The sequence below is a fragment of the Aulonocara sp. 'chitande type north' Nkhata Bay genome, linkage group LG19 (assembly GCF_057382095.1).
Source record: "Aulonocara sp. 'chitande type north' Nkhata Bay isolate Kocher_YH1m ecotype deep benthic linkage group LG19, A_spYH_male_GT1.1, whole genome shotgun sequence".
NCBI lineage: Eukaryota > Metazoa > Chordata > Actinopteri > Cichliformes > Cichlidae > Aulonocara > Aulonocara sp. 'chitande type north' Nkhata Bay.
The window spans coordinates 10,431,762-10,453,223 of NC_141362.1; the positions used below are offsets into that span (position 1 = coordinate 10,431,762).

Below are 21,462 nucleotides of genomic sequence, written 5' to 3' on the forward strand. Positions count from 1 at the left end.
TGGCACTAAGGGCTGCGTTAGCTTTAGCATCCAGAGCTAAAATGATCACAACAGCTGGAATTTAATTTGTGTACAGGCTGTGATCATGTGACCTGTACTTCTGTGCTGATGTTCACGGCTCTTTGTGGAGACTTACACAATAAAAGCACACGCTACATGATCTGTCATGGCTGCTTTACCTATGGATTTATACTCAAGAGCATCCTTAGCTTACATTCAGAGTGTGCTCTGCCCTAACACTGACACTGATTGCTTAACGTGGAGGTTAAGCAATCATCAGAGACATATTTGTGACAGAAGTTAAACAGTAGTTGTGTAACACTTTTGTGTAACTGACCACTAAAGGTTCTTTAACAATCATGTGGACATACAGTGGCTTGCAGAAGTATTCGCCCCCCTTGAACTTTTCCACATTTTGTCACATTACAGCCACAAACATGAATCAATTTTATTATGATTGATTCCAATGATTGCAAACATTTTTTACAAATAAATAACTGAAAAGTGGGGAGTGCGTAATTATTCAGCCCCCTTTGGTCTGAGTGCAGTCAGTTGCCCAAAAAGATTTCCCAAGCCTTGAACATCCCACGGAGCACTGTTCAAGCCATCATTCAGAAATGGAAGGAGTATTGCACAACTGTAAACCTACCAAGACAAGGCCGTCCACCTAAACTCACAGGCCGAACAAGGAGAACGCTGATCAGAAATGCAGCCAAGAGGCCCATGGTGACTCTGGACGAGCTGCAGAGATCTACAGCTCAGGTGGGGGAATCTGTCCATAGGACAACTATTAGTCGTGCACTGCACAAAGTTGGCCTTTATGGAAGAGTGGCAAGAAGAAAGCCATTGTTAACAGAAAACCATAAGAAGTCCCGTTTGCAGTTTGCCACAAGCCATGTGGGGGACACAGCAAACATGTGGAAGAAGGTGCTCTGGTCAGATGAGACCAAAATGGAACTTTTTGGCCATAATGCAAAACGCTATGTGTGGCAGAAAACTAACACTGCACATCACTCTGAACACACCATCCCCACTGTCAAATATGGTGGTGGCAGCATCGTGCTCTGGGGGTGCTTCTCTTCAGCAGGGACAGGGAAGCTGGTCAGAGTTTTTGATTGATTGATTGATTGGTAATTTATTTCAACATGTGAACAAAGTTCAAAGAGTTGATGGGAAGATGGATGGAGCCAAATACAGGACAGTCTTGGAAGAAAACCTCTTGGAGTCTGCAAAAGACTTGAGACTGGGGCGGAGGTTCACCTTCCAGCAGGACAACGACCCTAAACATAAAGCCAGGGCAACAATGGAATGGTTTAAAACAAAACATATCCATGTGTTAGACTGGCCCAGTCAAAGTCCAGACCTACGGTAAATCCAATCGAGAATCTGTGGCAAGATCTGAAAACTGCTGTTCACAAACGCTGCCCATCTAATCTGACTGAGCTGGAGCTGTTTTACAAAGAAGAATGGGAAAGGATTTCAGTCTGTAGATGTGCAAAGCTGGTAGAGACAAACCCTAAAAGACTGGCAGCTGTAACTGCAGCAAAAGGTGGTTCTACAAAGTATTGACTCAGGGGGCTGAATAATTACGCACACCCCACTTTGCAGTTATTTATTTGTAAAAAAAAAAGTTTGGGATCATGTATGATTTTCGTTCCACTTCTCACGTGTGCACCACTTTGTGTTGGTCTTTCACGTGGAATTCCAATAACATTTATTCATGTTTGTGGCTGTAATGTGAGAAAATGTGGAAAAGTTCAAGGGGGCCGAATACTTTTGCAAGCCACTGTATAATAGCGTTTCCCAAAATCCAAAAAGGGTTAGCCTAGAGGATAAACTCTACTCCAACTTTAACCCTCTGGTGTCGACGGACGCGCCGACTAGTGATGGGATTTCCGGCTCTTTTTAGCGAGCCGGCTCTTTCGGCTCCGAACCGGCTCTTCAGGTTGTTTTGTTGCTTTAATTAATTTATTATTAACAACAATATAAAATTATGCACCAAAGGAATTACTAATGTAAAAAAAAAGTGGTTTTATTTATATGTTTATATGTAAATATATGCGGTGGCCCCTAGATTCAAAGCACGTACAAACTCCAAAACACATTTCTAGCGTTAACTGAACTTCCAAAGCAGAGCTACTAGATCACTTAAATTACACAATTGAAAGCATGTGTGTATTGTTTGTGTATTTATACACAAGCACTCATATATATTCAAATAATTTAAAAAAAATGTTCATTTGCATTTTATTACCACACACCAGATCCGGTCGTTGGTACTTGCTGGCTTGTGTAGCCACTAGGTAACAAAAGCTCAACACTGTGCCTAGCATCCTGGAGCACTTCTGTTGTGTTTTGTACCTGTTTTGAAGTTTTTATGTGTTTTGGAGTTTTACGTGCAATGCATAATTTTATATTATTGTTAATAATAAGTTAATTAAAGCAACAAAACAACCTGAAGAGCCAGTTCGGAGCTGAAAGAGCCGGTTCTCTAAAAAGAGCCAGAAATCCCATCATTAATGTAGACCAGCGGTCCCCAACCTTTTTTGCGCCATGGACCGGTTTATGCCCGACAATATTTTCATGGACCGGCCTTTAAGGTGTCTCGGATAAATACAACAAAATAAAACTAGTACTGGTACCGAAAATTTATTTATTCATAACACGTGAAAAGACCCAGGAAAACCAAGTTAACGATAAAAACGATAACAAAATAACGCTGAAAACCGATAAAAACCCTGAAAACTATACATTTCACACCTGAGCCTCAACTCTCGCGGCCCGGTACCATACGACTCACGGACAGGTACCGGTCCAAGGCCCGGAGGTTGGGGACCGCTGATGTAGACGACACCTGGGTCAAAATCAAGACACAAGAAGTGGAATCCTTCACTGCGCACATTAACGCTGTGGATAAAAACATCAAGTTCACCAGGGAAGACACAAAGGACGACTGTTTGCCTTTCCTGGACTGCGCTGTGCACATTGAAGAGAATGGAAACCTCAACACTGAAATTTACCGGAAGTCCACACACAGGACCAGTACCTCCTGTTTGACTTGCTGGGTCTTTTCCCATGTTGTAGTCGTCTTATAGTATGTAGTAGTCTTATTTTGAAAGAAATATTTACATGTTACCATAGCGACCAGAGAGCATTAAGGGGCAGAGAGGAGGATGTTACTCTGTTCTCAATGTTGTTGGTGCATTTCAGGAGACACTGCTAATAAAGTAAGACAATTACACAGTGAATTGGGATTTGTTATTATATTTACAAAATACCACAGTTTTCGTCTTGGTCGTATAATTTTATTGTGTGGTATTTATCAGTGACAATATTGTCTGACATTAAACCGGTCTGTGACACAAAAAAGGTTGGGGACCGCTGATTTAGAGAGTTGAAAAAAAAGTTTGGAGAAGTGCAGCTGGCTAAAACTCTCAGGGATGGAAATTTGTTGATAGCGGTTAAGACAGAAGAACAGAAAAATAAAGTGATAAATGTTGAAAGCATCTGTAAGAAGACTGTGGGAGAGAAAAGATGTATCAAAGGATGTATTAATATCAAGCGGTGTATTGATGATGGTGAGGTCAGCAAAGTAAAAACACTATTAAAAACAATTAATGGGGAGAGGGTTGATAGATTATCAGTACTCCTGGAATTTCAGGAGGCTGTCCTGCAGGATAAAGTCAAAATAGGATGCATGCATCAACACTTCACCGAGTTCTTTTTCTCCCCTAGGCATCTGATGGAGCACAACACACTGCTCAATAGATCATTTTATACTTTTATTCTCTTACAAAATCACCTCTAGAAGGGAGATGCGTCCTGCATGACACTCTGCTGCGGATCTCGAAATGGCGGTATGTGCTCAACAGTTTTATTACAGGCTGTCCCACTCCAGTCTAAGATGTTGAAAGATGAAAACTAAAGGACACGCAGTCTAAGGCCTTTATTATCAGGGCCGTGTCCACTTAATACTACACTATATAATTATATGACACTTATTAATAGAAAGCATAGCATTGAGGCACTTCAGGTATAAAACACTTTTTCACACAGGGCCATGTAGGTTTGGATTTTTCCTCTTCATAACAAACACCTTCATTTAGAGAATTTTGTGTTTGCTTGCTTTATCTTTGTCTAATACTTAAATTTGTTTGATGATCTGAAACATTAAAGTGTGACAAGCACAAAAAAATAGAAAAACATTTTTCCACTCCACTCCATAGTCCACTGAGTTCTGCTGTGGAAACATGACTTCTTGTAAATCACGTGTTTTCACATATCTTACTGAGGCCCCCATGAAGATTCGCTGATTGGTTCATTCGTTCTTATCTTGGGTGGAGGTATTTCCTGTGACTAACCACAAAAGCTCAAAGCCAAACTGCAACTTCTCCCATTGTTACTGACTGCAGTGTGCTGCTCTCTTCACTTTCAGCCTCAGCAGGAATCCGGTGTAAGTTATTTTAATTTATCTCTTTAATTAGGCTAAAATCACTTTCTTTCTATTGTCATCATTTTTATTTTTCGAGATAAGTCACAGAAAATCTAGTTTTTTTTTATGGATTTGGTACTTTTTAATAATTATACAGGTTCCTGCCCCGTCTGTCTGATGTGATCTTATATGGACATAATAAAATCTTTATCTGACTCTTTGAGGGAAACTTCCTCTTTTAGCTTTGGGTGTTACTTCATCATCACACAGTCTGCTGATTATTGAGCCAGTTTCAGTGCATCCGGCCATATTATACAGGGAGTGCAGAATTATTAGGCAAATGAGTATTTTGTCCACATCATCCTCTTCATGCATGTTGTCTTACTCCAAGCTGTATAGGCTCGAAAGCCTACTACCAATTAAGCATATTAGGTGATGTGCATCTCTGTAATGAGAAGGGGTGTGGTCTAATGACATCAACACCCTATATCAGGTGTGCATAATTATTAGGCAACGTCCTTTCCTTTGGCAAAATGGGTCAAAAGAAGGACTTGACAGGCTCAGAAAAGTCAAAAATAGTGAGATATCTTGCAGAGGGATGCAGCAGTCTCAAAATTGCAAAGCTTCTGAAGCGTGATCATCGAACAATCAAGCGTTTCATTCAAAATAGTCAACAGGGTCGCAAGAAGCGTGTGGAAAAACCAAGGCGCAAAATAACTGCCCATGAACTGAGAAAAGTCAAGCGTGCAGCTGCCAAGATGCCACTTGCCACCAGTTTGGCCATATTTCAGAGCTGCAACATCACTGGAGTGCCCAAAAGCACAAGGTGTGCAATACTCAGAGACATGGCCAAGGTAAGAAAGGCTGAAAGACGACCACCACTGAACAAGACACACAAGCTGAAACGTCAAGACTGGGCCAAGAAATATCTCAAGACTGGTTTTTCTAAGGTTTTATGGACTGATGAAATGAGAGTGAGTCTTGATGGGCCAGATGGATGGGCCCGTGGCTGGATTGGTAAAGGGCAGAGAGCTCCAGTCCGACTCAGACGCCAGCAAGGTGGAGGTGGAGTACTGGTTTGGGCTGGTATCATCAAAGATGAGCTTGTGGGGCCTTTTCGGGTTGAGGATGGAGTCAAGCTCAACTCCCAGTCCTACTGCCAGTTTCTGGAAGACACCTTCTTCAAGCAGTGGTACAGGAAGAAGTCTGCACCCTTCAAGAAAAACATGATTTTCATGCAGGACAATGCTCCATCACACGCGTCCAAGTACTCCACAGCGTGGCTGGCAAGAAAGGGTATAAAAGAAGAAAAACTAATGACATGGCCTCCTTGTTCACCTGATCTGAACCCCATTGAGAACCTGTGGTCCATCATCAAATGTGAGATTTACAAGGAGGGAAAACAGTACACCTCTCTGAACAGTGTCTGGGAGGCTGTGGTTGCTGCTGCACGCAATGTTGATGGTGAACAGATCAAAACACTGACAGAATCCATGGATGGCAGGCTTTTGAGTGTCCTTGCAAAGAAAGGTGGCTATATTGGTCGCTGATTTGTTTTTGTTTTGTTTTTGAATGTCAGAAATGTATATTTGTGAATGTGGAGATGTTATATTGGTGTCACTGGTAAAAATAAATAATTGAAATGGGTATATATTTGTTTTTTGTTAAGTTGCCTAATAATTATGCACAGTAATAGTCACCTGCACACACAGATATCCCCCTAAAATAGCTAAAACTAAAAACAAACTAAAAACTACTTCCAAAAACATTCAGCTTTGATATTAATGAGTTTTTTGGGTTCATTGAGAACATGGTTGTTGTTCAATAATAAAATTATTCCTCAAAAATACAACTTGCCTAATAATTCTGCACTCCGTGTATTTAGATCAACAGAGAATAACTTACATTATTTATAGAGTCAAGGAAACACTTATTTGAAAACCAGCTGATTTTGTAAGTTTGCCCACTAACAAAGAAATGATCAGTCTGCAATTTCAATGGTAGGTTTATTTGAACAGTGAAAAATAGAACAATAACCAAAGAATCCAGAAAATTGCATTTAAAACAAAGTTATAAATTAATTTGAATTTTCATGAATGAAATAAGTATTTGATCCTAGGGCTGGGCGATATGACCCAAAATTCATATCTTGATATTTTTTAGCTGGATGGCGATATAAGATATATATCTCGATTTTTTTTTTTTTTTAAAGCCATAAGTTAAGAACAAAAAGAGAGTTCTTAGTCACACTGTGTCCCAGATGTCACACGGGCACTTTTATTTACATACAGCGTAGATGTACATGAAGAAATTACTCAAAAATAAATTATCAGCATTTATTAAATAATCATGGTCCATAAATAAAAGAAAACAATGTTGTTTTTGTGCATAACAAAAAGCTCACAATTGTGCAGTCAAAATGTAAACTAATAGACGCTGAGCATAATAACAAAGAGACAGATTTCACAGCTGCACCACGTCTCTGAACAGGTGCCGTTTGTGGTCCTTATACACACACAGTACGTATCACTCCGCGAGGCTCCTCCTCGGTAGCCGTAATCCTCCGACATCGAGCCGTGCAGCTCCGTAGCTTAGCAAAGTCATATTAAAACATTTGACAGATTGCTGAGCGCTGTGTACCACATAAAATCGGTTCGCGGTCAGTAAGCACAACCAGAATTCATACATAAGGCGCACTGTCGATTTTTGAGAAAATGAAAGGATTTTAGGCCGTGCAGCCCCTCCTGGCTGCATGTCGTTAGCGCGGTTAGCTCGCTAACACGTTGACGCCGTCCAGCCCCACGCACGGTAACTCGCTAACGGAGATTTTCCGCTTTCATCTTGTCATTGCCTGCAGGTGAAGTTATGGGGGAGGGGGAGTTGTGTTCAGTGAAGGAGAGGCGAGGCCGAGTAACGCAGCGTAGAGACAAAAGTGGACGAAAGAGAGGCAAACCTGCGGCCCCACAAGTATAATTATAACGTAAGATAGACTATATCGATATAAACGATATTGTCACATCTTATATCTCGTATGAAAATATATCGATATTTTTAAAAAACTCGATATATCGCCCAGCCCTATTTGATCCCCTATCAGTCAGCAAGATTTCTGGCTCCTAGTCATATTTTTTACAGGTAACAAGCTGATATTTTTGTAATATATCCATATTATTGCTAAAGCACTGTCTGGATGGATGCAAACTGCATTTCTGTTACGTTTGGCGTGGCAGACGTGTGGAGCTGGAGAATAGGACCCAAGATGCAACTTTAGGTGCGAGTGAGCTTTATTATATAAGGCGAGAGAAAACAAACAAATGACAAAAAAACAAGGATGAAAACCAAGCAAAAACTAACAAAACAAACCTAAAAACAGAGACACGGTGAGAAAACACAAAGTGATGGAAGGAGATTACACAGACGAACCAGCAACTAACAGAGACAAACACAAGGCTTAAATACACAGAAGGATAACGAGGGAATGAGACACAGAAGGAGAACACAGCTGGGAGTAATTGACAAGACAAGATAAGGGAAGCAAAACTCAATGCATTTACATAGGACACAGACTTTCAAAGTAAAACAGGAAATGTAACAGAGACGCGGACTTGACTTGGAGATACAGCTACAGGGGAGATAGAGCAACAAAGAAACACAGAGATCAACATAAAGGAGGCACAGATGGCAGCTACTAAATACTCAGAAAACTAAACAGAATACAAAAAACCCAAACTAAGACTCTATAAAATAAACTGGAGCAAGAAAGAGAACTTAGAACATGATAATACAAAAACACTGAGACACAAGAAACTCACTGGGTCAGGAGACCCAGGATCCTGACAGTTTCGCTGCCTTGTATTTGTGACATGTGCAATGACAAATAAAGTTGAATTCTATTCTATTCTATTCTCAACTCAACCTATTACCTGTATAAAAGATCTGGTGCTTGGCCTGGTCCCATAGCTATTGGAGCTGATCTTGATGCACCACCACCTGCTCCCAGTGCATGGTGGCTATTTCTGCCAGCATCATTGCCAGTACTTTCAGTGGCTGCAGTGGTCACGGGTCTGTTATCCTGCACCTGGGTTTCAGCACCACTGTGACACTAAGGACCCACACAAACACAATGCTGCAGTGTTCGTTATGTTTGCAATAATCTTTTCTGGCATCGTTGTATTTTTACTCAGTTGTATATAGCATTCGTATTCTATTTTTATCTTATTGTATATTTTTATTCTATTTTATTCTACTGTATATAGTATATTATTTTATTCTATTCTGTACAGCTGTGTACTGTATTTATTCTTATTGTATTCTAATTTTTGCGTCATAACTTTTGCACTGTCCACTTCCTGCTGTGACAAAACAAATTTCCCACATGTGGGACTAATAAAGGTTATCTTATCTTATCTTATCTTATCTTATCTTATGTTTATTGGCAGCTTTTTCCTAAGATTCCTCTCTGCAGCTCTACAGCTGACTTCTTCCTGGTCCAGCTTGTTAAGTGTTGCTGTGTGCTGCAGGCAGGATTGGACCCAAATGCAGCCTCGCATGTTTTCTCAGGTTTTCTTCTTCTGTTTAAGGATCACTATGGGGGATCCAAATGATTCACATCCAGAAGAAATTCCTGGAGTTAGAGAAGCACTGGAAAACAATGACATCGCTGCAGCAGCTGCAATGATTCACGAATATTTAGAAAGAGAAGATAATATTCCACTAAATATCGCCATCACAGGGGAAACTGGTTCTGGTAAATCCACCTTCGTTAACGCCTTCAGAGGGATGTCTGATGATGACGAGGGAGCTGCTCCTACTGGTGTCACAGAAACCACCTCAGAGGTCACACCGTACCCCCATCCAAACTATCCCAATGTTAAATTATGGGATCTTCCTGGAATTGGCAGCACCAAGTTTCCAGCTGATAAGTACCTGGAGCTTGTTGGATTTGAGAAGTTTGACTTCTTCATCATCATCTCAGACACTCGCTTCAGAGAAAATGACGTGAAACTCGCTCAGGAGATTCAGAGGATGGAGAAGAAGTTCTACTTTGTTCACTCAAAGATTGATGACAATTTACGCGCCGAAAGAAGAAAGAGACACTTCATTGAGGAGGAGACTCTTACAAAGATCAGAGACGACTGCGTTCAAAGTGAGTTTCTGATCACTTAGAGCTCAGTGAGATCTGAGTTCACTTTTTAAACATATTCAGATCCAAGTTTTAAATGATTTCTTATAAAGGTCTTCTGCATTTTTTATAAATCATCTTAACATGTGTTTTTTCTGTGCCAGGACTCAGAGGATTAGGCATCGAGTCTCCACAGGTGTTCCTGGTGTCCAGCTTTAAGCTCCACCTGTACGACTTCCCTCTCTTACATCAGACCTTAGAGAGAGACCTTCCTAAACATAAAAGACATGCTCTGCTGCGCGCCATGCCCACCATCAGCCTGGAGATCATCAACAAGAAGAAAAAAGCTTTTCAGTCCAAAATAAAATACTATGCTATTATGTCTGCAGCTGTAGCAGGGGTTCCAGTTCCTGCTCTTTCTATTGCTGTTGATCTTGCTTTGTTGGTTGGTGTTGTCACACATTATGTTCATGCATTTGGTCTCGATATCCAGTCTCTGAAGAGACTTTCTGCCAGAACAGGTGTGCCCTACACTGATCTGTGTGCTGTCATCATTTCACCACTGGCTGCAGCAAAAATAACTATAGAGCTCCTTTTTAAGGTGATGACCCAAGCTGCAGGAGCAGCTACATTAATTGCAGCAGAGGAAGCAACAAGGTGGATTCCCATTGTTGGAATCCCATTAGCAATGGGTCTCTCTTTCGCCACAATCTACAACATTCTGAAATTGATCCTTGATAAGCTCGCTGATGATGCTCAGAAGGTGTTTGAAATCACTCTGGGTTTGAACACATCAGTGTGAATTTAAAAATCAAAGATGAATGAAACTTAAAAGAGTACAAATGAAAATAGTTGAAATCATTAAATATAAATATACTGAAACCAAATCATGTTGCAACTGCACATTTGAGCCATTAGCTGATAAATGTATCAGAGGCCTCAGCAGGTCTCATTTCTTCTCATCACATCGATACAGGAACAAATGTGATGTTATTATCTCACTATTAACTCACTGTGAACAAAAAGAAGAGCTTTTTGCTGATCCTTTGTGTGATTTGGTGATGTCAGCTCTTTTTTACAGATCAGGTGATGTGATAGTTGCTCCTGAAACATCATCTCTGAATTTCCTCTGTTTGATTTACTTTGTGATGAAACTCTTTTATTATCATATCGCGGCTTACAGCTTAATAAATACTTTTAATGCAGAGTGTTTGAACAGAAACTGCTCTGTGGTGTTTTTGTCCTGTTGACTGTAGATTGTGATGAGTTCACTGCCCTCCAGTGGTCACAGTGAGGAACTACCACACAAATATTACTGTTATGAATGCAAATGTATATCAATGTTATTCTTACTTTTCATCAATAAATTGTTCTTGATAAACATTTTACCTTTAATGTCACTATTTAAGAAGTCTTTTAAATTAAATACATTGAAACAAGGAGAGTTATTCAACTCTGGTCAGATGGACACAGTGTTACCTCTGAACAGTCTTTGAGCAAATTAGTGAACATGCATGAATCTACAGTCTGTCACAAGTTTGGTTTTTAAATGTCTTTAAATTGTAATTCTTTGGTTTACATGAAAATATGACAGATTTTCACTGAGATCTGAAACATTTGGACCTCAGACTGTGTCCTGTTCCAGTCTGACGTGTAATCTGTCTCTGCAATTTTACTCTGAATATTGCTGAGTTTATTCTGGTATTTGATATTTTTGATATTTAATTATTAGTTTTAGTCTTTTTAAGACGACTATAAAAGAATCTGCTGGTCCTTCGTGTTCTCTTTAAAAATGAGATGATTTCACTTTCTCGTAATCACTTTGGCTCATTTCTCACAGCAGAAAAATAATTCTCACTCTTCATGCACTTCTCCAAATAGTTAAGGCATCTTTCATAACAGAGTCACTTTTGCAAAGCAGCTGTGGCTCCAGCTGTTTGTGTTCAAAGCTGGCTGAACCATGTGCTACATTAATGTAATAATAAAATAATATTATTTGAAAGGAATACAAACTTTATTTCAGTCTAAATTTTCATTCTAATAATTCTACTCATCTTGAATCAGTCCAGTTGAACATGAGCAGAGAAAAAGAAGGAAAGTAAAAATATGTTTCTATTTCCTGTTGCCTCCATTGTGGAAGGGACTTTGCCTCTAAACAGGAAATGTGTGCAGTCAGGGGTTAAAGTGGATTCAGGAGGTGGGGGAACACTAAAAGTGGTTATAATGTCTCAGTGTGGGGAAAAGAATCAAGCTCACAATAATTAAAAGCTCCAGTAGATTTTCTTAGTGTACAGGCTGTGATCAGCTGACCTGCTGCTCTCTGTGGATGTACACACCTAGATTCATCCAGATGTGAGCAGATGTTTCATGAGTTGTCCTGGCTGATTTCATCCTCTACACTGACAGTACGCTGTTTATGCTCTCTTTATATTAGACACTATACAACCATCATCAGATAAAGTTCATATGAGTCTCTGCTACACTTGATGTAAGCTAACTGTGTCCATGAACCCACAGCCACTGTGCAGCAGTCACACACTGTTCTTTACTTTAAACCAGTCACAGTGCAGCAAACTCAAATGTTTATCCTGCACTAACCTGCAGCGGACTTTCATGCAGCCCTTAAATAACAGTTAGTCTCAGTTTGATTAGCAGCAGGTTTCACAGTATGAAAAAACATAACGTCCCATGTACAGATTTAAAAACATGAGGACTTACATGTGGGCATCCTTCCCTTTAACTCTAAGCTCTCTTTCTTATCTTTCTCCATCTCCGAGTGAAGTTAGCTCTCTTTCTTTCTCCCTGTCAAATAAGCAGCTGGACCTTTAGCTGCAACACACTGCGAGACAAACTGCACACAGTTTGTGTGTTTGCTGATGTTTGTCGAGCTGATAGAAACGCTGCATTTCAAATTACCTGACACTTAAAAAACGTCCCTCCCTTTATACTCGCTCCTCTTCTGTAGGGCTAGCGAGATGCTGAAGTACCACGGCCACAATTTATGAACAAAAAAATGGTTCTCAGAGCTCGAGTCCAAGTCAAGTCTAAGTTTTTGGTTTTTGTGACTTAAGTGTGACTTGAGTCTGAGTCCCAGGTGTTAGTCACCATCTCTGCTCCACAGTCACTTTCTGCAAACTCATTTATTTTGTCCTGAAGATTTAGATGTTCAGTGTTGCCTCCTCTCTCTCAGGAGTATCACCTCCTCTTCCTCGAGACAAGAACAGCAGGAACTTTTACCTTCTGTTAAATAATTTTCACTAACACCACATTTTACTAAAACGTAACTAAAGTAAATATCATCAAAGTTTGAATGCCACAGTAAAACATATGTGTGAAGATGTCCACAGGCCAAACTCACACTCATGTAGCAGAAACAACTGTTTTAAATTTGCTTCTAATTCATCACCAACATGTCTTCTTGTGTGCTACTGGCAGATACCAGCGTCACAGTAAAACTAACCTGATGGAAATGAATTTTGCCTTGAAGCCGAGACAAAGAGCTGTTTGTTTGTTTCCTGACCCACAGTGGGCGCTGCTGCAATCTGGTTCTCACCTCTCCACCTGATCTAAAAACAGAAGCATGAAATCCAGATCTGACATGTATGGGTTATGATCAACTTGGTGATGTCACAGAGTAGCAAAAAAAGAGATCGGGTCCTTTGGAAAGGGTAAAAAGATAGGCCTGCCTCCCACTGTCGTTCATGCAAGTGAAGCCTGCCTCGGCAGATTGAGCATAATTATTATATTTTTATATTTTCTAAGTAGTTTTTATTTTTGTTTTACTTTTGATTGTTAATTCAGTTTAGTTTGAGTGAGTTTCCACTGTGGATTTTTTTGGTTATTCACTTTTAGTTCTTTAAATTATTAAAGCATGGAGGACACATGTCAGAGGTAATATTTAGGAAAATCAGCACAGGTATAAACACATCCATGAAAGCTTCACCAGGCAAGTTGGAATAAAATAAAAATCAAATTTTTACGAACCTAAAAACTAAAATAAACCCTCAGTATTTTTTTTCTTTATTTGAAATAATTGTTTTTTAAACTTTAGTTTAAATGTTAGTTAACTGAATAGTTTTTCACATCTAGTTTTAGTTTTCAGTTTAGATTTATAATAACCTATAAACTATAATAACCTTGAAGTGGACACGATCACGGTACCGCAAAAACATCACGCTCTGTGGGGTTAGGTCACGCTCTGATTGGTTGGAGGTCCACAGGAAGTTCTGCTGCTGACTACTGTCCTTAGAAACCGAAACTTAACAGAAAACCAGGAAGAGCTCAGGAAGCTGGAGCCGCAGGTATGAGTTTGTATTTCTGTGGTGTGTAAACGCTTCATTAAACCGTCCAGTTATGAAACTCTGACTTAAAGATAAAAGTTAATGTGACAGCTCTGACCCGAGGAAGAGGATTTCATGAGGATGTCTGCTGAGCACGCGCACGCGCACACACACACACACACACACACACACACACACACACACACACACATCAGTTAGTGTTACACTTTTCAGTTTAAGTCTTTTTATAGTTTAAGCTACAAGTAAAGTGCTCTGACGTTACTCATAACGGTCATGTTACGGTAAAAAGCAACGGCTGTGATGCATTTAAGTGCGCCTCGTAAACGCAATAATCTGCACAAACAGCTGGTGAGGTTGTTAAAAGGTGGTTCATTTCTCGTGAAAACATAATCATCACTTTGTTGTTTTGTATTGCACTCTTCAACATTTAATTCATTCAATTCTTTTTCTCATGGTGTCACATGAGTAACTGGGACTGCTGTGGAGCGCTGCACCAACAAGATGAACTCAGTTATCCTCAATATGAATTTCATGTCTTTATAAACTGCTGCTGATGACAGCAGATGTTACAGTTAAATAATGAAAATGTGAAACTTTATCCAACGTTTATCCAAAGCCTGAATATTTGCATTACAGTCAGGTTCATATTCTGAGGTGGAAATGTGAAGCACGGTCGTATCAGCAGCAGATATAAGATCTGACGTCCATTCAGCATCTATGAGCTCTGATGTTTTCACCTTTCTGCTCACGAAGATCTCGGATGTCTGCTCTCAGGTCCCAGACTCTTTTTAGCATTTTTAAATATTTCTATTTATTTCTATTTTCTGTTTTGATAGATAACAAAACAAACAGATGATGTGTGGATCCTTTGTAAAGATGAGGAGCAGATGAGATGGAGAACCTTCACAGCACAGCAGCAGCAGGTGGAGGAGAGGCTGAGATCAGATCTGAGGTCTCGTCTTTGAAAGAAAACTCTGACACAGATCCTGTTTTCTGTTTCTTCCTCCATGAAGGTGAAGAAGATGAGAACGAGGAACGCTCCAACAAAGGTAAAATCTTCTCACCTGATCAGCAGGAAAATGTGTTTCTATGATCATGTTGTTGTACACATGCTGTCTGCAGGAGAATCTCAAGGTTTGATTTCACACCTTCAGTGAAGTTTCAAAGGTTTGAACACATTGACTCGCTCAACTTTATTATTGTTGTTATTATTTTACTGATGATGTGATTGTAAATGTGTTTCTCCTGATTGGGAATCTTCACAGAAGAAAAAAGTTTGATGGTTGTTCGCAGCTTCATTTTGCTTTCAAAGCGTTCCACTCTCTTCATTCTCCAACCAGCTCAGTCATGTTTCCTCCGGGAGTTTTTCCAAAGAGCTTGAATATAACCGGAGCTCTTGTTGGATGAATTTTTGTCTCCTTGTTGGTCAAACAGCTGTTTTGTGCTGCTGAGACAGAAATGATGGTACAGCTGAGAGGGGATGCTGTGTGTCTGTAGGACTGTTTCATTTCAATAATCAGTGAATAATTGTGTTTTTATTGTGACCACTGAGGGTTTATAATGTAAATGAAAAGAACACAAAGTCCTCTCTTTGACTGTCAGTAAACCTTCATGTAGTTTTCTGTATCTATATCACGTCTGTTACACAAACTTATCAGTGTGCATCAAACTGATTGAAAGTGACTCAGATTCATGTCTGACTTTCACAGTAATGATTCATACAACATACATAAACCTAGTGATGCCCTGTGTGCTCCACACAGTGACTGTCTGTCACGGCACAGCAGTTTGGATTCACTCAGTCTGTATAGGACTGTATCGTTCATGTTACCTGTGGGAGTTTGACTGTTTTATTGGTTCGGTCCAGTCACATGATCTGTTCTCCTGGTTTGTTTTTATCTCGCAGGTTCCTCAGGTGAGGACGTGAGTGGAAACATGGTAGGAAAGTCCAAATTTTTCCAAAGATCTTAGAGATAGTTTCTATGACAGTATCAGTCCTTAACAAACTGTTTGCTTGTTTCCTGCAGTCAGTGAAGGTTTCTGATGAACTCACCAAGTATCCATGTCAAAGACAAACTGACACACTGATTGACAGACTTCAGCTTCAAGACAAACTTCAGCAGAAATTCTCACCAGAGGATTTTCTTCAGATCCATCCACCTGTGACACGGCACCATGTCACATCTGAGAAACATCTGGCTCACATGTTTGTCTGCAGGCTGATGATGTTAGACTGCAGGGCCAGATATATTCCTGTAAGACCAGACAGTCCTGAGGGGACAAAGCCAAAGCCCAGGCCGGTGCCTGACATCCCTGAGAAGCATTACAGTGATTGAGAGGTTTTTCTGAACACCAGCGTGGACACAGAACAGACTCACCTGCATCCAATGGATGTTCAGATGGCCGTGTTTCACTGCTCAGACAGCTTCCTTAAACAGACGATGGTCACAAAGCTCTCTCAGTGTCAGTATGCTTTACCTTTGCTGGTCCCTGACCCAGTCACAATGGAGATTGAGTGTCCTCTGTGGACTTTCAGACAGATAACAAAAACCTGGACGGCGACTCAGGTCAAAGATGGCTCACCCATCGTCACCATGAAGAGAGTTCCAGTCTGCAAAGCTCAGACACCCTTGGTGTAATTTTTCCGCCTGGGTTCTCTGTCAGTGTCTAAATCTCAGCTGATGAACACTTTGATCAACGACCGCTACAGCACCTTCTTCCACAGGAACTGCCCAGGAAGCACCAGGTCTCGCCATCTGATGGATGATGTGGCAGAGATAGCCTGGTACTGCCCTGCTGGGAAACCCACTGATGCCTTCAGGGACTGCATGGCTTTTTGTAATCTTCACGGTGATGCTCTGCAGATTGAAAAACAGCGCGACATACTGATTGAAAAATCCTCCATCAACGTTTTCCTCGTTGCATCTCTGCAAAAAGATGAAGAAAGCAGATCACTTATAGCCGCCCTCTTTAAGTCTCATAAACCTCTCATTTGTCTCAGTGATGATGACAGCTGTGATGCTGTCAGGACTAAAAAGGGAAAATACAAAATGGGCCTCAAAGGCAGAAACCAGTCAGATGTATCTGAAGAGCTGAAAAAGATCATTAGAGAAGTTTTATCTTCTCTAGAAGTTTCCAGTGTGAAACCATCCTTCCAGCTTGAAGCCCTGGCTGAGCTCTCTGGAGTCAGAGTGGATGAAAGTGACCCAGCCTGTCAGAGAGGCAGATCTGCTGCTCTGGAAATAATGCAGCTGATTATGAAGGATAACCTGGATATCTCAAAGATCAAAGAGGAATTCCTCCCTTGTCAAAACCATCTGTGGCATCAGTGGATCAAAATATACAAAGAACTGAAACATCTCAGAGGAAACAGTGAAAAGGAGAAAAGTAAAAAGCAGCAGAAACTGATGGACATGCGTCAGAAACAACATGCTGCTTGCTGCAGTAAACTGATGGAGCTGTTCATTAACAGCCTCTCAGCACTGCCACCAACAGACAGAGAGTATTTCCTGAAATGGACTCAGATCTTCATGGATGCTCTCTCCACAGAGAACGTTTCTTCTGTTCTCCAAAGTTATGATGAAAAGTGGTTGGAGGTCTTAGCTCTGAAGAACAAACATGACAAATCTGGTCTGTTATTAATGAAACAAACTGAGCTCCAAGACTTGTCCCACAAACTGCAGTCTGCATCCTTCGGCTTGGAGCACATGTTCAGAGAAATGGGACACATCTATGAAGCCCACAGAACAACAGCTGGAGAGAGCAGAGACGCTGACTGGTGTAAATACCCTGAGCTGGCTGCACAGCTGATGATATCAGGACACCCAGTGGAGCTGATGGACGGGGATGCAGGTCACCTGCCTTTCACATGGATCTCCAGCCTGTTAGAGGAAGTCATCCAGAAACTGGGGGACCAGAGAGTTTTTGTGTTGTCAGTGTTGGGCCTCCAGAGCAGTGGGAAAACATCACTGCTGACCTCCATGTTTGGACTGCAGCCTGCAGTGGGTGCTGGCAGGAGTACCAAGGGTGCCTTCATGCAGCTGCTCAGAGTATCAGAGGAGATGAAGACAGACTTTGACTATGTTCTAGTGGTGGACACTGAAGGTCTGCAGGCTTCTGAGCTGGACGGTAACAAGACTTGTTACCGTGACAACAAATTGGCGACATTTGTCGTTGTCTGGGAGACGTGACACTGATCAGCATCTTTGGAGATGATCTGTTGAAGATCCAAGACGTTCTGCAGATTGTTGTTCAGGCTTTGATGAGGATGAAGAAAGTTCAGCTTTCTCCCAGATGTGTGTTTGTTCAGGATGTTCCAGATGTTGCAGCAGCAGAGAAGAACGTGGACGGAAAGAGACGCCTGCAGGAACATCTGGACCAGATGACCAAACTAGCAGCTGAAGAGGAGCTTTGTGATGCTGAGCGCTTCAGTGATGTCATTGAATTTGATGTTCAGGAAGATGTGAAATACTGTGGGCTGCTGTGGGAGGGCAGTCCACCCATGGCTGCTCCTAATCCAGCTTACAGTGAGAGCCTCCAAGAAGTGAAGAACACCATCCTCTAAAGCTTCAAAGTCTGCTGGGATCACTCTCTCACAGCTCAGAACCAAAATTCAGGACCTGTGGAACGCCCTCCTCAGTGAGAACTTTGTTTTCAGTTTCAAGAACACACCTGAAGTTGTATTGTACAGAAAACTGGAGGCCCTGGCGAGAAAGCAGACCTGGATCCTGATAAGAAGCATGAAGACCACTGAAGACCAGCTTTTTAACACAACTGAGAATGGAACGCTCTACGAGGCAGCAGTAAGTTATCTTTATAAAGAAAATAAACTGAAGACATGAAATATTTACAAATTCTTCATTCTAACATAAAATTTGAATTTTCCTTATTTTTCTTTTGTTTGGGATCAGCACGGAGGAGCCAGAGGATTCAATGAATCAGAAGAAATTCCTGGACATAAAGAAGCCCTGCAGCACAAAGACATTGCTGCAGCAGCTGCAGAGATTCAACAACATTTAGAAAAACAAGATAATATTCCAGTAAATATCGCCATCACAGGAGAATCTGGTTCTGGTAAATCCAGCTTTGTTAATTCCTTCAGAGGTGTGAGTGATGATGAGGAGGGAGCTGCTCCTACTGGTGTGAAACAAACCACCTCAGAGGTCACACTGTACCCCCATCCCAACTATTCCAATGTTACTTTGTGGGATCTCCCTGGAATCGGCACCATCAAGTTTCCAGCTAAGAAGTACCTGAAGCTTGTTGGATTCGAGAAGTTTGACTTTTTCATCATCATCTCAGACACTCGCTTCACAGAAAATGACGTGAAACTCGCTCAGGAGATTCAGAGGATGGAGAAGAAGTTCTACTTTGTCCACTCAAAGGCTGATGACAATTTACGCGCCGAAAGAAGAAAGAGACACTTCATTGAAGAGGAGACTCTTACAAAGATCAGAGACGACTGCGTTCAAAGTGAGTTTCTGATCACTTAGAGCTCAGTGAGATCTGAGTTCACTTTTTAAACATATTCAGATCCAAGTTTTAAATGATTTCTTATAAAGGTCTTCTGCATTTTTTATACATCATCTTAACATGTGTTTTTCTAAAAAAAAAAAGTTCTACTTTGTTCGCTCAAAAATCGACAACGATATAAATGCTGAGAGGAGAAAGAGAGACTTCAGTGCAGAGAGGACTCTCAAAGTAATCAGAGACGACTGCGTTCACAGTGAGTGTCTGATCACAGCTGAGTGAGATCTGGATTCACTTTTTAAACATATCCTAGTTTTAAATTATTTATTCTTTGTCTTGGTTCCTGGGTCAGTGACACATTGTTTTGAGTTTGTATGAGTTCCTCTTGTATTTCTGGATTTATGTGTTCTGCATTGTTTAGTCTGTTTGCTTGGTATCATTTCCTAGTGCTCCCTCATTCAGTTATCCATGCTTCTAGTTTCCTGCCGTGGGTGTTTGTTCCCTTTGTGGTCGTGGTCTCCTCAGGTGTGTCCTTGTGTCTCCGTGTTCCCTCTCTTGTCTTGTTAGTACGTCTCTAGTCCTACTCTTTGTTTCTCCCTTTCCTGTTTCCATGTTCTTCTCTCTGTGTTTCATCCTTTGTCTACCCAGTCTGTCATGTGTCTCCATGTCTGTTCATTCCCAGTCCCAGTGTCAAGCTCACGTGTCTTTGTCAGAGTCGGTGTGTTATTTCCTGTTTTATTTTGACAGTCTCATGTGTGTGCCCTCATGTGTGTTAACTTCCTGTATCATCAGTTAACTACTGTAGTTACTATTTCTCCCACTGTTCTTTGTCATGTTGTCATCATATCTGCTCCAGCTGTGAGCTCTGTTTGGAGAGTTCCCTGATTAATATTCTTAGGTTTCTGCTGTAGTTTATCTTGTGACCTGTAAATCCAGCATCAAAGCTTCTCTTGAGTCCTGCATATTGGATCCACGACTCTTCCTTCCACACAGGATCCTATGATATTATTTTATAAATCTAACCATGTCAACTTGTTTCTCTATCACACAGGTCTACAAGGCATCGAGTCTCCACGGGTCTTCCTGGTCTCGAGTTTTAAGCAGCACTGGTGTGATTTCTCTCTTTTACAAGAGACCTTAGAGAGAGAACTTCCTATGAAGAAGAGAGATGCTCTGCTGTTTGTCATGCTCAACATCAACCCAGAGATCACCAGGAAGAAGAAAAAAGCTTTTCAGTCCAAATTAAAATACTGGGCTACTCTGTCTGCAGCTGGAGCAGCTGTTCCAGTTCCTGGTCTCTCTGCTAATGTTGATGCTGCTGTGCTGGTTGGTGCTGTCAAACATTATGTTCATGCGTTTGGTCTCGATATCCCGTCTCTGAAGAGACTTTCTGTGAGCACAGGTGTGCCCTAAACTGATTTGTGTGCTGTCATCACTTCACCACTGGCTGCAGCAGAAATAACTACAGAGCTCCTCTTGAAGGTGATGACCCAACTTGTAGGAGTTGTTAAATTGATTGCAGCAGAGGAAGTATCCAGATTGACTTTAACAGCTGGAATCCCAGCAGCAATGGGTCTCTCTTTCACCATAACCTACACAATTCTGAATGCTATCATAAATCAGCTCGCTGATGATGCTCACAGGGTGTTTGCAAAGAGTCTTGGTCTCTAAAAATAAAAGGCAATGAAACTGATCAGTGTGTCCGAGGCCTCAGCAGGTCTCATTTCCTCTGATCAGAGCAGAAACAGAGTAACTTCTCCCAGCTTCACACACCGAAAGCTTCCTCTTCCTCACATCAATACAGGAACAAATGTGATCTTATTATACAGATATGAACTGTGTCAATATTATAAACTTTGTAAAATGTAGAAGAGCTACTGAATAGTGTTGTTTTTTGTCATTTTTCATGTAATGAGTTTGAATATTTCTTGATGTGGCGTCTTCATCAAAAATGTTTTATCTGATTTAATAAAATGATGAAACAGATTTTTTTGAATCTCCCAGCAAAATAAATTATTTTAATGCAGAGTGTTTGATGTAATGTGATAAGCAGACGTGTGTAGAACAGAAACTGCTCTGTGGTGTTTGTGAGCTGTTTACTGTAGAGTGTGATGAGTGTTCACTGCCCTCCAGTGGTC

General features: G+C 40.9%; 1 protein-coding gene and 1 pseudogene across 3 annotated transcripts; both read left to right on the forward strand.

Moving 5' to 3' along the window:
• The first annotated feature begins 4,410 nt into the window (after window positions 1-4,410).
• LOC147306535 (interferon-inducible GTPase 5-like) lies at window positions 4,411-10,939 on the forward strand. Of its 2 annotated transcripts, XM_086275433.1 has the most exons (3): window positions 4,411-4,453; window positions 9,013-9,578; window positions 9,719-10,939. In XM_086275433.1, exons 2-3 carry the CDS (start codon window positions 9,020-9,022, stop codon window positions 10,354-10,356), a joined length of 1,197 nt encoding a protein of 398 aa, XP_086131559.1. In that variant the 5' UTR covers window positions 4,411-4,453; window positions 9,013-9,019; the 3' UTR covers window positions 10,357-10,939. The 2 variants fall into 2 exon arrangements, with proteins under 2 accessions (XP_086131559.1, XP_086131558.1); XM_086275432.1 differs by lacking the exon at window positions 4,411-4,453 and having other exon boundaries at window positions 7,027-9,578.
• A 2,574-nt stretch (window positions 10,940-13,513) lies between these two features.
• On the forward strand, window positions 13,514-21,303 carry LOC147306536 (interferon-induced very large GTPase 1-like; annotated as a pseudogene). The gene is made up of 6 exons (XR_015126440.1): window positions 13,514-13,855; window positions 14,692-14,904; window positions 15,762-15,793; window positions 15,883-18,657; window positions 18,766-19,327; window positions 20,376-21,303. The product of XR_015126440.1 is annotated as an interferon-induced very large GTPase 1-like (transcript).
• The last annotated feature ends 159 nt before the right edge of the window (window positions 21,304-21,462 follow it).